The 17,054-nt window shown below is 37.7% G+C and overlaps 1 protein-coding gene across 2 annotated transcripts in view; it reads right to left on the minus strand.

The window, feature by feature from the left end:
* The window catches only part of RAB3GAP1 (RAB3 GTPase activating protein catalytic subunit 1), a 111,071-nt gene that overhangs the window by 46,664 nt on the left and 47,353 nt on the right, over nucleotides 1-17,054 (minus strand). For both annotated transcript variants that reach the window (XM_061439326.1, XM_061439335.1), the window contains exons 6-7: nucleotides 2,043-2,162; nucleotides 434-599 (exon numbers count right to left, since the gene is read on the minus strand). In XM_061439326.1, coding sequence (XP_061295310.1) covers nucleotides 434-599; nucleotides 2,043-2,162 — 286 coding nt within the window. The remainder of the gene's footprint in view (nucleotides 1-433; nucleotides 600-2,042; nucleotides 2,163-17,054) is intronic.

The following is a 17,054-nucleotide window of genomic DNA, read 5'->3' on the forward strand; positions in this document are numbered from 1 at the left end:
TAGCATTATAAGCCAGATTAATTTTAAACATCAAATAGACCCTTGGGGGGAAAAATAGCAATTCAGAACCCAAGAGTTCACATCTCAGTTGCTCTTAGTCAGAGTCCCCAACAAGTAGCTACATAGAGGCCCACTCACACGGGGGAGGGTTGGCAATATTACTGTTAGAGAAAAAGGAATATAAAGAGTTAACACAGTATCTAAATGTTAACAGAACAACCAAAGCTAGTATACAAACTAGTTTTTAGTTTGTACACTAAAAACTAATTGGATATTTGTTTCTTTAGATACACAGAGTAATTTTTATAATCGATTACATCTTTCTTCTAATTATATTATCAATATTAGAAATATTTCTATGAAATCAATAAAATTACTAAATTACTACTTTTATCTGGATCCCAGATAAGACAAAGTATCAATGCCAACTCACAATCTTTGATTTGAAGATATCCAGCAGACCTGATAAATGAGTATACTGATTTGGCACTTTTCGAAGATGAACCATTTCAAAATCAGTTCGGACACCAGGACCCTGACATTCACCCACATACATTCTTCGCCATTTGTGATGAATCTGCACAAAGAGTGGCACCTGGCTGTAGGATATAATTAACAAGAATAGACTGTAAGTTCATTAAACATTGAATAGCTTCTAAATCTCGCTTTACAGTATAACATTATTTTAATCTCAAATATCTAAAGAAATAAACAAGGAACATTCCACAGACATATTTATAACAAAGGCATTATTAGTTTCTTTTCTCCTTACACTAATAAAATGAAATTATCATCAAGTGGCACTGTACAGTCAGAACATTATTTTTAAATGGCTGAAAAATCATTAAAAAAAAAAAAGGCAGAATAAAAATTTTCTTGAATAAAAGTGATCTCACCTACTAGGATTTTCAAGGACATTAATTAAACTTGATTCACAGGTATTAAACAATACAAATTAAACCTACATTAGTGGTGAATTATATTTTACTTAATCATTTGAAGATATAGTTGTTCCTCCTTATTCAAAGATTTCCATATCTGCAAATTAGCCTACTCACTAAAATCTATCTTAACTTCAAAAATCAATACCTGTAGCACTTTCAGTCATTTGAAAACATGTGCAGAGAAACAAAAAATTCAAGTTACCTGAATGCATAGTCCTAGTGGAGGCTGAACAAGGTGATGCTGTTATCAAGTTTTTAAAATTAGATTTTTCTTTGTATTTTTAAAATTATTTTTAATTGGAGGATAATTGCTTTACAGTGTTGGGTTGGTTTCTGCTACACATCAACATGAATCAGCCATAGGTATACATATGTCCCTTCCCTCCCATCTCCCACCTCATCCCACCCCTCTAGGTTGTTACAGTGCCCTGGGTTGAGCTCCCTGAGTCACACAACAAATTCCCACTGGCTATCTATTTTACATATGGTATATGCTTCAGTGCTACTCTCTCAGTGGGCCCACCTTCTCTCTCATTCTGTCTGTAAGTCTGTTCTCTATGTCTGCATCTCCATTGCTGCCCTACAAATATGGTTCACCAGTACCATATATATGTTAATGTACGCTATTTATTTGTTCTTCTCTTTCTGACTTACTTCACTCTGTAGAACAGGCTCTAGGTTCATCCACCTCACTAGAACTGACTCAAATTCATTCCTTTTCACGTGAGTAATATTCCACTGTGTGTAGGTACAACTTCTTTACTCATTCATCTCTTGATGGATATCTAGGTTGCTTCCATGTTCTGATTTTGCATCAAAATTTAAATAGATTAAACATTTGGAAGCAAAATACAAAAACAGTACAATTTATTAATTTTAAATATTCATGTAATATTTCAGTAAGTTTCCCTTTAGATACGCTTTCCCTAAAGATTTTGTTGTGTTGGTCCTTATATATAATATTCCAATATAATAACATAAAAATACTAATCCTATACTAATCAAAAACCTAACATTTAGCAAGCAGTTTCCTTCATAAATTTTAATTTAAAATAGTTCTTAAAACTCATGTCTAGGTGTTTTGACATGTCCACCTACCAGCCAGTGTTTCCCAAAGCAATAGACACAGAGCTCAGAAGAAGATTGCACTTAGATTCACTGAGGACAGCATCATTGTTTGCAGCAGGTGCTATCACCACAAACTCTCGGAGTCCATACCTTTAAAAAAAAGAAAAAAGAATCACTGCCATTAAACAGGCAAAAATGTCAGAACACAAAAATCTATTATTTGGGAAACGTGAAAAATATTTCCCTGAAAAGAAAGTTAGGTTTGAACCCAGGTCTGTCTTTCTTTCCTTCTTAAATGGCAACTGAACCTATAACAACCTGAATTTCCTTCATTTGGCACAAAATTCACATCATTCATCTATTTTCTCTCCATTCTTTACAAATTCGTGGCGATTTGCTGAAATTACGAATTACAAAGAAAAAAAATTAAATAATCAGTTTTGTCTTAGTTAGGTTTCAAAAATAAAACATGAAAGCCAGCACTGACTTCTTGTATTAATTAGGTGATAACATTAAGTCCACTAATGTGGAGAGTTAAAGTTTAATAGATTCCCTAAATGTCAGGAAAATAACTATCAGTCATACTTGTGCTGTCAAAGTAAGAACATGATTTAGTCTTGTTTAGTCGGTAAGTCCTATCTGACTTTTTTTTTTTTTTTTTTTTTGTGACCCCATGGACTGTAGCCCACCAGCTCCTCTGTCCATGGGATTTCCCAGGTAAGAATACTGGAATGGGTTGCCATTTAATTCTCCAGATTTACTCTGCTGCTGCTGCTAAGTCGCTTCAGTCGTGTCCAACTCTGTGCGACCCCATAGACGGCAGCCCGCCAGGCTCCCCCGTCCCTGGGATTCTCCAGGCAAGAACACTGGAGTGGGTTGCCATTTCCTTAATCTAGTATTATAATTAAAGAATTATTATATTCTTTCACTCAATAACACATATTAGATAGGAATCACAAAATTATCAGGCTTACTCTTGGTATCTTACAATAATGCAAACTTCTCATTTAGTTGACAAGTCCATTAAAAACCACAAATCGGCAGCCAAAATTTACAAAAACATTAAGGTCAAACTGGTAATCTTGCCTCCTGAAAATTCCTGTCCTATTCACTCCCTGTTGTGTTTTTATTTAACAATATTTTTAATATAAATTTATAAAAGGCATTACTCATTTGCCTATTTTAACTCTACACAGTTATGAATACTTCTATGAACAGTCTCAAGAAATTCCCCAAAACAGTAGCAAAAAAGATTTAATTTTTTTAAAATCCAATCATAATCTGTTTGCTGTTTAGATGACAAAAGTTTATTTCATCTTCTCACGTCTCCTCCACCCTCCTACCCCTGAAATCAAAATTAGTTATGTAGAAGTAGCATCAAATACCGCAAAGAACCCAGAGCTGTGAATTTTAGGCTCTAAATCTATTTACATACAGTTTTTTTCTTTCTTTTCTTAATATCCTTGGAAGAAAGAAAACAAAAGCACTTATTTGCCTCGGTATCCCCAGAAACTAGAGAGAAACAGTTGTCAATCGTTCTTGGTCAGTCTTCCAAAACTGTTCCATCTGTCCATTGACCCATCCTTTCCTCAAAAAAGATTAGATTAATATACTTCCTGTACCTTCTTTTCAAAGGCTCATCTCCCCTACTGGTCAGTACTTTGTTTCCAGTTTTATGCTACTGCAACAACACTGCAACAATTTCTACAGGGTATAACTGTGGGACAAATTTTTAGAAGTTGCTGGCTAAAAGAACATCTTTAACATTGATAGCTGTTGCCAATCGATAGCTGTTGCCAAACTAACTCCTCCCCCTCCATACACATAAAATTGTGCCAGTGTATACTCCTGTTCACAATAAATAAGCCAAAGTGAACTGCTTCCTATTTATCTGCAATAAAAGCCAATCCTCAATGTATTTGTTTCCACTACCTGGAATGTTTTCCCTACTCAACAGTCATCATGGAACATCAGTAGATTCTTTTTTTTTTTGAAGATTTATCCCAAATACCACCCCATTACCTCTGTTAAATATGCTCTCTTCTTTGATTACAAATGTATTTTCCCTGTCACTATTATCTTTAAAAGATCAATGCATACAGGTGGTCAACAGCTACATGGAAAGATGCTAAACATCACTAATCATTAGGGAAATACAAATCAAAACAACAATGACATATAACCTTGTATCTTTTAGAGTGATGATCATCAAAAAGAAAAGAAAAACTATTGGCAAGAATGCAGGGAAAAAAGGGAACCCTCAGTCACTGTTGGTGGGGATATAGACTGGTGCAGCCAGGAGGAAAAACAGTATGGAAGTGTCTTCAAAAAAATTTTAAATGGAACTACCTTATGACCCAGCAATTCTATTTCTGGGTATTTATCTAAAGAAAATGAAAACACTAATTCAAAAAGTTATGTGCCCCCATGAACACTGTAGCACCAATTACAAAAGCCAAGATATGGAAACAACTTAAGTATCCATTAATGGGTGAATGAATGAAGAAAATGTGGTGTATGTATATGCAGACAGAGGAGCCTGGTGGGCTACAGTCCACAGGGTCACACAGAGTCAGACATGACTGAAGCGACTAAGCACGCATGCATACACACAACAGATTATTATCCTGCCATAGAAAAAACTGAAACCTTAACATGTGCAACAACATGCACGGACGTGAGGACATTATGCTAAGTGAAACAAGTCAGACGGAGAAAGACGAAATAGGATCTCACTTACATATGGAATAAAAACAAACAAACAAAAATGCACCAAGCTCCTAGACACAGACAACAGATAGCTGGCTGCCAGAGGTGGTGTGTGAGGTGGCGGAAATGGTGGAGAGACCAAAAGATACAAATCTCCAGTTATAAAGGAAGTAAATTATGGGGATGTAATGTACAGCATGGTGACTATAGTTAATAATACTGTACAGTGCATCTGAAAGTTGCTAAGAGTATAAATCTTAAAAATCTTAAAAGTTCTCATCACAAAAGAAAATTCTGTAACTAGGTATGTGGACTAATATTAACAGGACTTATGAACCTACCTACCACACCCTCTGCTCACAAAAGAGTTCATAAGTTTACATTTGAACATAAATGTCTGCTAAAATTAATGTTTGTATCATTTCTATGACTATTTTTTTTTAATAAATAGCAATTAATCAAGGGACTAAATTTCTAATGAGGGTTTCAGGATCAGCCATTAGAAGGTATTTAAAGGATATGTATAAAAGGAGGCAGAGAGAAGCAGCCAGTAAGTCACATTATTAAGATTCCCTCATAGCTCAGTTGGTAAAGAATCTGCCTGCAATGCAGGAGACACAGGTTCAATTCCTGGGTGGGAAAGATCCCCTGGAGAAGGAAAATAGCAACCCACTCCAGTATTCCTGCCTGGAGAATCCCATGAACAGAGGAGCATGGCAGGCTATAGTCCATGGGGTCACAAGAGTCGGACATGACTAAACCACCACCTTGCCTAAACTATAAAACTTGATCATGAAACTGTAACCAAGTGCCTGTGTCCCTGTCTTTTGAAGTAAGAGGCTTTTATTTTCATCTCCCAGATCTCCCCTGGGTCTCTAAAGGTTGGCTCAAGCATTAATTATCAGGATATGTGAACATGCAGAAACTAAAAGAGGTTGGGCTGGGAAAGGTAACAATTCAGATTATAAATCAACCACATAGTAGAGTCATCAAACTCCCAGTTCCTTAAAAAATATAAATGTCTGACACATATTCCTAAGTTGTTTTTACAGAAACCAGACCCCACCAGATGAAAACTGCTGACTGCAAGCACGAAGTGCCCAAACTGATTGGAGCCAGAAAATTGATGATGTGCCAAACTTTACCTTGATGCCAATCAACCCAAGAGCTGAGCACAAGCTGATCATGGACCACGCGGCCCCCTCCCTCACAATGTCCTTGAAAACCCTTCCCTGAAAGCTATTGCAAAGCTGGGTCTTTTGATCATGAGTTTCCCATTCTCATTGTCTGGTGACCTGCAATAACACTGTACTGTCCTTTACCACAACTCGGTATCAGTAAATTGGCTTTGCTGTGCGGACACACATCCAGGTTCATTAACATCATGCCCACATAACTTTTAAGACTAGTTTTACAAAATACTTTTTAAAAAGTTAAATAGGGTTAATGCTAACCTGGCAGATGTTTGATACAAAAACTGAAAATAGGAGATAACAAAATAGAAATAGATTGATAAACTTGAACCATCAAAACTCAGCATTTGACATAAATGTTCTATTTTTTGTAAGTTTGATTAATCATATATTAGGTTTTTCTCATTCTGACAATCTTTACTCATTGTCTATGTATAGTACAAATATTTTGCATTATACTTCAAATTTGGGGGGTCTACTTTATTAACTTTCAGTTTAGTTCAGTTGCTCAGTCGTGTCCAACTCTTTGCAATCCCATGAACTGCAGCACACCAGGCTTCCCTGTCCATCACAAACCAACTGCTAGAGTCTACCCAAACCCATGTCCATTGAGTCAGTGATGCCATCCAACCATCTCATCCTGTGTTGTCCCCTTCTCCTGCCCCCAGGGTCTTTTCCCAGCATCAGGGTCTTTTCCAATGAGTCAACTCTTTGCATGAGGTGGCCAAAGTACTGGAGTTTCAGCTTTAGCATCATTCCTTCCAAAGAAATCCCAGGGCTGATCTCCTTCAAAATGGACTGGTTGGATCTCCTTGCAGTCCAAGGGAATCTCAAGAGTCTTCTCCAACACCACAGTTCAAAAGCATCAATTCTTCGGCGCTCAGCCTTCTTCACAGTCCAACTCTCACATCCATACATGACCACAGGAAAAACCATAGCCTTGACTAGACGGACCTTTGTTGACAAAGTAATGTCTCTTCTTTTGAATATGCTATCTAGGTTGGTCATAACCTTTCTTCCAAGGAGTAAGCGTCTTTTAATTTCATGGCTGCAGTCACCATCTGCCGTGATTTTGGAGCCCCAAAAAATAAAGGCTGACCCTGTTTCCACTGTTTCTCCATCTATTTCCCATGAAGTGATGGGACCGGATGCCATGATCTTAGTTTTCTGAATGTTGAGCTTTAAGCCAACTTTTTCACTCTCCTCTTTCACTTTCATCAAGAGGCTTTTTAGTTCCTCTTCACTTTCTGCCATAAGGGTGGTGTCATCTGCATATCTGAGGTTATTGATATTTCTCCCGGCAATCTTGATTCCAGTTTCTGTTTCTTCCAGCCCCACGTTTCTCATGATGTACTCTGCATATAAGTTAAATAAGCAGGGTGACGATATACAGCCTTGACGTACTCCTTTTCCTATTTGGAACCAGTTTGTTGTTCCATGTCCAGTTCTAACTGTTGCTTCCTGACCTGCATACAGATTTCTCAAGAGGCAGGTCAGGTGGTCTGGTATTCCCATCTCTTTCAGAATTTTCCACAGTCTATTGTGATCCACACAATCAAAGGCTTTGGCATAGTCAATAAAGCAGAAATAGATGTTTTTTGTTCAACTTAAAAAAGGAAATACTTATAGCTGAAAACTTATGTGTATGTTATTCTTCAGTTGCTAAGAAGCTTCATGATTAATTTGTATCCTTGAAAGTAAGAATTTTTAACAATTATAATTTCAAAATTCTATTTAAAAAATATGAGAACAATATGAAATCTTGTTAAGATGCCTAGTTCACATTAGACTACAAATTCATAGACACTATCTCATCTTTTGCCATTCTCAACCCTCAGCTTACCCCAAGGCTTCCCAAACTATTTGCAGGCTTCAAGTTCAGTTAGGCATCATCACCTCTACTTACACTCTTCTGCCTTGAATATCTTTTTATTTAAACTCACCTGGCTTATTCTCACTTGCCTTGCAGGATTCAGGTAAGGTAGCACCTCTCCTTGGAAACATTTCCTGACTTGATCTATCTGGAAAGGCAGTATCTCCTATGAGTTTGCCTCAAGCTCTGTGCTGCCCCCCATGAAAGCACTTAGCAGTGCCGCCATCTGTTCCCTTATCTCTAAACCCCCTTCTAATCCGAAAGCCATCTGAGACAAGGACCACAGTTTACCCTTGATAGCCCAGTATCTGACTCACAGTAAATGTTTTAGAAGAATGTCTGTTGAATAAAAGAAAACACATAGTTTTAATATGCCTAATTTTTAAATTCTCAAAAGTTTGTTGTTGCCCTTCTAATCTTTAAGAAAAATCAAATGAAAAAATATGGAAGTGATACAGCAAATTGATATGACGTAGGTCCCCTTCCACCCCAAAATACCTGGTAAGATATGATAATGTTTTTGAAATACATAGCTGAACTTCAGATTAAAAAAAAGATTCCTGAGTCACAAAAACAAAGAGGGAACTTAAAGGCAGAAATAAGCATGTAAAGGTGACTGAAGAAAACCAGGGGATTATCAACTCTGGGTAGACACCACAACAGCTAGTGACTAGGGATCAGGATCTTACAGGATAAACCATTTAGATGCTAAAAGCCTATTAGTATGACTTACAGAGCAAAATGACTATGCTTTGATAGACTACAGAGCCTGAGAATGATAGAAGAAAAGTCTGTTTATGTCTGAAACTACCACATATTTAGCTTAGCAATGACAATGTGAATTATACCACTCTGAGATGATAAGGTATAAACCAGCCCAGCAGAAGTGGTCTTTGGTATGTATACAGGTTAGGCTATGTCCAAGAATGCCCTAGTCTCATAAATATAAGTCTAGGTTTGGAAACTATGCTTCCGCAAGTGTGATGTCATTCAGATATTAGCATCCCCTGCTCATGAGGCACTGAGAATAAAAAGCTACATACTTTTTCTGATGTTGTTACCAATCTCTCTACCAGGTAACCTAGGAACACATCAATTTCCTTCTGTATCCTTTATATTTAATCAAGTATTGTCTGTGTATGGGCTTTCCATCAATCCAAATCAGTACAGAGGTTGTAACATTTTGAATGGCCCCTCAGGGATATGGGTGTACATGAGGCAAGGAAGTAGACGGAAGACTTCTGCTTAAAGACTGGACCATAGAAGCGACTGCCACCTCAGTAAAACTCCTCCAGGCCCAGGTGGTTTCCTGAACAAATTCTACCAAACATTTAAAGAAAGCAACATCAATTTTACACAATCTCTTTCAAAAAACAGAAGAGAACAAAATACTTCCCAACTGATGTTATGAGGCCAGCGTTTGTCTGATATCAAAACCAAAATGTAAGTTTTGTAATGTTAATATTTCTCATTAACACAGACACCAAAATCCTCAACAGGGGCTTACCTGGTGGTTCAGATGGTAAAGAATCTGCCTGCAATACCCAGATTCACTCCCCGGATTGGGGAGATCCTCTGCAGTAAGAAATGGCAACCCACTCCCATATTCTTGCCTGGAGAATTCCATGCACAGAGGAGCCTAGCAGGCTACAGTCCACAGGGGTCGCAAAGAGTTGGACATGACTGAGTTTGGCTACTACTACTACTAAAATCCTTAACAAAATATTAGCATATCATCCAGCTATAGAAGTAAAAATTATGCAAATCAATGCAAGTTAAACCACAAAGAAGAAGTAGAGTTCATCCTGCCGGTGCGAAGCTAATTAGCTATCTAAAAATCAATCCATGTAATCACCATATTAAAAAACAAAAGAAACAAAAGATCATATCAATTTAAGTAGAAAACACATTTCACAAAATTCAACATCCATTCATATAAAAACTCCTAGCAAACTAAGAACAGAACTTTCCCAACCTCGTAAAGCATATCAATGAAGAAACTATACCTGACATCAAATTTCATGGTAAAAGACTAAACAAGATTAGGATCAAGACAAAGCTGTCCACTCTCACCATTCATATTCAGTATTTTACTGGAGCCTTAGCCAGTTTAAAAAGGCGAGGGTAAAAACAGAACCAGATATTGGAAAAGTAGTAAAACTATGCTTATTCATATGACTACAAAGAAAGTTCAAAAGACACCACAAAACTCTTTCTACAGTTAATAATTGAATTTAGTATGGTCACAGGATATGACCTCAAGGCACAAAAATTAGTCACATTCCTATATACCAGGAACAAAGCGCTGGATATGAAAAAAATTTAAACAATACCATTACAATAGCTCATTTAAACAAGCAATAATTAGATATACACCTAATAAAAAAATACACAGGATAAGAAAGCCAATGCCAAAGAATGCTCAAACTACCGCACAATTGCATCATCTCACACGCTAGTAAAGTAATGCTCAAAATTCTCCAAGCCAGGCTTCAGCAATATGTGAACCGTGAACTTCCTGATGTTCAAGCTGGTTTTAGAAAAGGCAGAGGAACCAGAGATCAAATTGCCAACATCCGCTGGATCATCAAAAAAAGCAAGAGAGTTCCAGAAAAACATCTATTTCTGCTTTATTGACTATGCCAAAGCCTTTGATTGTGTGGATCACAATAAACTGTGGAAAATTCTAAAAGAGATGGGAAAACCAGACCACCTGATCTGCCTCTTGAGAAATTTGTATGCAGGTCAGGAAGCAACAGTTAGAACTGGACATGGAACAACAGACTGGTTCCAACAGGAAAAGGAGTACGTCAAGGCTGTATATTGTCACTCTGCTTATTTAACTTATATGCAGAGTACATCATGAGAAACACTGGGCTGGAAGAAACACAAACTGGAATCAAGATTGCTGGGAGAAATATCAATAACCTCAGATATGCAGATGACACCACCCTTATGGCAGAAAGTGAAGAGGAACTAAAAAACCTCTTGATGAAAGTGAAAGTGGAGAGTGAAAAAGTTGGCTTAAAGCTCAACATTCAGAAAACGAAGATCATGGCATCCAGTCCCATCACTTCATGGGAAATAGATGGGAAACACTGGAAACAGTGTCAGACTTTATTTTTCTGGGCTCCAAAATCACTGCAGATGGTGACTGCAGCCATGAAATTAAAAGACTCTTACTCCTTGGAAGGAAAGTTATGACCAACCTAGATAGCATATTCAAAAGCAGAGACATTACTTTGCCAACAAAGGTCTGTCTAGTCAAGGTTTTTCCTGTGGTCATGTATGGATGTGAGAGTTGAACTGCGAAGAAGGCAGAGCGCCGAAGAATTGATGCTTTTGAACTGTGGTGTTGGAGACGACTCTTGAGATTCCCTTGGACTGCAAGGAGATCCAACCAGTCCATTTTGAAGGAGATCAGCCCTGGGATTTCTTTGGAAGGAATGATGCTAAAGCTGAAACTCCAGTACTTTGGCCACCTCATGCGAAGAGTTGACTCATTGGAAAAGACTGATGCTGGGAGGGATTGGGGCCAAGAGGAGAAGGGGATGACAGAGGATGAGATGGCTGGATGGCATCACTGACTCGATGGACGTGAGTCTGAGTGAACTCCGGGAGTTGGTGACAGACAGGGAGGCCTGGCGTGCTGCGATTCATGGGGTTGCAAAGAGTCGGACACGACTGAGCGACTGATCTGATCTGATCTGATATGCTGAAATTAAAGAAGACCTAAATAACTGGAGACCAATTGTGACCATAGAGTGGAAGACCCAGCATATAAACATATCAATTCTCCACCAAAATAATCTACAGACTCTAGGCAATTCCAATAAAACTCCCAATGAGACTTTTTGTAGATATATACCAATCCTAAAATGTAAACAGAAAAGCAAAGGAGCTAGAATAGCCAAAACAAATTTGAAAAAGATTTTTAAAAAGGAAAAGGAAAGGGACTATTTAATGTAAACACTTATAAAACCAAGAGCATGCAGAAACAAACCCACACAAACGTGGCCAGTAATCTTTGATAAAGTTGTATAAGTAAGTCTATGAAGAAAGGAAACTCTTCAACAAATGCTGTTGGGACAACTAAACATCCACAAGCAAGAAAAGAATATTATACAAAAATCAACTTGAAATGGATAAAAGCTCTAAATATAAAAGGTAAAACTTTTAGAATAAAACAAATAATTGACCATGTAATCAAAGTTAAGGTCACTAGTGACTAAATCATGATGATAATATGACCTTCTGATATATAATAAAGAGGTACTTCACCATTATGATCTTCTTTCCAAAGTCATAACCCAAATGTAACCATAAAACTTTTTCTACTTCAAAAAAATATTTTAATGGATACATGTTAAAATTGAGCTCTTCTGTTGCTTTCTTCAAACTACCACAATATTGTTAATTGGCTATACCTCAATATGGAGAAGGCAATGGCACCCCACTCCAGTACTCTTGCCTGGAAAATCCCATGGACGGAGGAGCCTGGTAGGCTGCAGTCCATGGGGTCACTAAGAGTCAGACACGACTGAGTGACTTCACTTTCACGTTTCACTTTCATGCACTGAAGAAGGAAATGGTGACCCACTCCAGTGTTCTTGCCTGGAGAATCCCAGGGAAGGCGGAGCCTGGTAGGCTGCCGTCTATGGGGTCACACAGAGTCGAACATGACTGAAGTGACTTAGAAGCAATACAAAATAAAAAGTTTAGAAAAAAAAATTGTTTTTTAATTTTTAAATCTCTCAAACTGAACGAGATTCTACAAAATTCCTGACTAGTACCCCTCAAAGCTCCAAGTGATCAAAAATGAGGAAAAGACTGAGAAATTTTCACAGGAATGTAGACTGAACAATCTAAGGTGATACGATAACTAAATGCAATGCAGTATCCCAGACTAGATCTTTGAATAGAAAATGGATGTTAGTGGAAAAACTAGTTAAATAAAATTTGACTAAGTACCTGGCATGCTGTAGTCCATGGAGTTGCAAAGAGTCAGACATGACTTAAGAGACTGAACAACAACAATGTACTAATGTTTTAACTAATGTACCAATGTTGGCTTTTCAGTTTTGACACACATATATTGATAATATAAACTAACAACAGAGAAAATTGAGAGAACGATATCTTGGAAGAGTCTGTAACTATCTCTATAACTTTTCTATAAACCTAAAATAAACCACAAATTTTTTAAAGTTTATATACATATATTTTTTAATTAGGAGAAAGCTTTCTGACCTCATGCAAGTGTTCTCAGAAATGGCACCAAAAGCATGATTCATAATGTAAAAAACTGATAAACCAAACTGCATCAAATTTTAAAAACTTTATTCTGGAAAAGACACTAGTAAGAGAATGAAAAGATAAACTACTGTCTAGAGAAAATATTTGTATTTAGAATATATTTAAAAACTCTCAAAACACAACAATAAGAAAACAATTCAATTAAAAAGTGGGCAAAAGACTTGCAGACATTTCACCACAGAGTATATTCATGGCAAAAAACACATGAAAGATATTCGAAATTAAAATTAGGATGAGATATTCTCATTCTAACAACACATCTGTTAGAACAGCTAAAACTAAAAAAACTGACACCAAGTGCTATTGTGGATACAGAGCAACTGAAACTCTCATATGTTGTTAGTGGAAATGCAAAATGGTACATCACTTTGGAAATCAGTTTGGCTGTTTCATATGAAGTTAAATATACACTTAGCATGTGACTGGCTTCCATGTGACTTAATCACACCCTAGTTACTTACCCAAGTAATCTAGAAATATATTTTCATATAAAAGATCTACACAAAAATATTTACAGCAGCTCTACTCATAAATGTCCAATCCAAGAAATAAATCTATTATCCCTCAACAGGGGAATGAGTAAACAAACTATGGTATATCCCTACAGTAGAATACTACTAATAGAAAGGAACAAACCATTGATACAAAATTATTTCAAATGATCTCAAAAGTATTATGCTGAGTGAAAGAAGACAGTCTCATATGGTTACTATTTGATTCCATCTCTATGAAACTCCTGAAAGGTCAAAACTTACAGTGACTAAGAACATGTTCAGTTCAGTTCAGTTCAGTTGCTCAGTCGTGTCTGACTCTTTGCGACCCCATGAATCGCAGCACGCCAGGCCTCCCTGTCCATCACCAACTCCCGGAGTTCACTCAGACTCACGTCCATCGAGTCAGTGATGCCATCCAGCCATCTCATCCTCTGTCATCCCCTTCTCCTCTTGCCCCCAATCCCTCCCAGCATCAGTCTTTTCCAATGAGTCAACTCTTCGCATGAGGTGGCCAAAGTACTGGAGTTTCAGCTTTAGCATCATTCCTTCCAAAGAAATCCCAGGGCTGATCTCCTTCAGAATGGACTGGTTGGATCTCCATGCAGTCCAAGGGGCTCTCAAGAGTCTTCTCCAACACCACAGTTCAAAAGCATCAATTCTTCGGCACTCAGCCTTCTTCGCAGTCCAACTCTCACATCCATACATGACCACAGGAAAAATCATAGCCTTGACTAGACGGACCTTTGTTGGCAAAGTAATGTCTCTGCTTTTGAATATGCTATCTAGGTTGGTCATAACTTTCCTTCCAAGGAGTAAGCGTCTTTTAATTTCATGGCTGCAGTCACCATCTGCAATGATTTTGGAGCCCCCCAAAATAAAGTCTGACACTGTTTCCAGTGTTTCCCCATCTATTTCCCATGAAGTGATGGGACTGGATGCCATGATCTTCGTTTTCTGAATGTTGAGCTTTAAGCCAACTTTTTCACTCTCCACTTTCACTTTCATCAAGAGGTTTTTTAGTTCCTCTTCACTTTCTGCCATAAGGGTGGTGTCATCTGCATATCTGAGGTTATTGATATTTCTCCCAGCAATCCTGATTCCAGCTTGTGCTTCTTCCAGCCCCAGCGTTTCTCATGATGTACTCTGCATAGAAGTTAAACAAGCAGAGTGACAATATACAGCCTTGACGTACTCCTTTTCCTATTTGGAACCAGTTTGCTGTTCCATGTTAGTGACTGCCAAATATTAGAATGGAGAAGAGTTTGGGGGAGGTTACACAACTATCCTATACTCTGTGGTACCAGCTTTAAAAACTATAGGGGACTTCCCTGGTGGCCCAGTAACTAAGAATCCACCATGCAATGCAGGGGACATTGGTTCAATTCCTGATTGGGGAACTAAGATCTCACATGCCCCCAGGCCCACACATTCTAGAGCCTATATACTATAAAACGCAAAAACGATTCCAAGTACTGCAACTAAGATTCAACACAGCCAAATAAGTAAATATTTTTAAAAACTTGTATACAAATGCACATGAAAAAGAAAAACCTGGAAGTATTAGTCGCTCAGTTATGTCTGACTTTTTGCAACCCTATGTACTGTAGCTCTTTAGGCTCCCCTGTCCATAGGATTTTCCAGGCAAGAATACTGGATTGAGTAGCCATTCCCTTTTCCAGGGGTATTCCTGAGCCAGGGATTGAACCTGGGTTTCCTGTATTGCAGGCAGATTCTTTACCATCTGAGCCACCAGGGAATGTACATGGTACCATTATTTTCACTCTAATGGCAGAAAGCAAAGAGGAGTTAAGGAGCCTCTTGTTGAGGGTAAAAAAAGGAGAGTGAAAAAGCTACCTTAAAACTCAATATTTAAAAAATGAATACCATGGCGTCTGGTCCCATCACCTCATGGCAAACAGATGGGAAAAAACTGGAAACGGTGACGGATTTTGTTTCCTTGGGCTCCAAAATTACTGCAGAGTGAGTGTAGCCACAAAATTAAAAGATACTTGCTCCTTGGAAGAAAAGCTATGAAAAACCTAGACAATGTATTAAAAAGCAGAGACATCATTTGCCAACAAAGGTCTGTATAGCCAAAGCTATGGTTTTTCCAGTAGTCATATATGCATATGAGAATGGAACCATAAAGAAGGCTGACAGCTGAAGAACTGATGCCTTCAAATTGTGGTGCTGGAGAAGACTCTTAAGAGTCTTTTCGATTGCAATGAGATCAAACCAGTCAATCCTAAAGAAAATCAACCCTAAAGATTCATTGGAGTGACTGATACTGAAGCTGAAGTTCCAATACTTTGGTTACCTGATGCGAAGAGCCTACTCACTGGAAAAGACCCTGATGCTGGGTAAGACTGAGGGCAAGAGAAAGGGGCAGCAGAGGATGAGATGGTTAGATTGCATCACAGACTCAATGGACATAGGCTTGACCAAACTCTGGGAGATAGGGAAGGACAGGGATGTCTGGCGTGCTTTAGTTCGGCAAAGAGCTGGACACAACTTAGCAAATGAACAACATATGTGTTAAAGTTCAGTGAACATCAAAAAAAAGTCCAACTTACTGTATGTTAATTTCTAAAATAAAATTTTATAAAAATGGGAATATTAAAAAACTAACAAGTGATTTTCATTAATATATAAACAAATCACTAACAAGTGATTCATTAACACAAAGAAAGATTTCACAAATTCACTCAATGAATATTTAACCATGGACTATGTGTCAGTACACTTTCTTGAAATATTAAAAAGCTGAACAGAAATTATATAACAGCATTGTAATTTTGATATATATATGTGATATATATAATGTTATTATCTTATTAAATCCTCACAAATACTCTCAATGGTACATATTATTTATTATTTTGACTTCACCAACTTAGAAACCAAATCAGCGAAATTAAGTTTTGCCCAAAGTTTCTGAGGTAATAGGTACCTGAGCTAGAAATTAAATATTAGTTTGTCTAATTCACTGCCTGGCCAAACAGTAGATCAATTAATGCTGAATGAATGAATGTAAATGCAAACTCTATGACACCATGCTGCCTTCTGATATATTTTGTCATATTAAATGTATGTATTTATATTCTAAAAGATAAGAGAATCAGGATGGGGACTTCCCTGGTGGCTCAGTGGTAAAGAATTTGCCTGCCAATGCAGGAGACAGGGGTTCAATCCCTGGTCCAGAAAGAGCCCACATGCCACGGAGCAACTAAGCCCATGTACCACCATTACTGAGACTGTGCTCTAGAGCCAGTTAGCCACAGCTACCGAAGCCCACGTGACCTAGATAGAGTCTGTGCTCCACAATAAGAGAAGCCATGGCAGTAAGAAGTCCACACATTGCAACTACAGAGTAGCTTCTCCTCACAGCAACTAGGGAAATCCTGCACAGCAACAAAGACCTTGCACAGCAAAAATAAATAATAATAAAAAATAATGG

This window comes from Bos javanicus, chromosome 2 (assembly GCF_032452875.1).
Source record: "Bos javanicus breed banteng chromosome 2, ARS-OSU_banteng_1.0, whole genome shotgun sequence".
Classification (NCBI taxonomy): domain Eukaryota; kingdom Metazoa; phylum Chordata; class Mammalia; order Artiodactyla; family Bovidae; genus Bos; species Bos javanicus.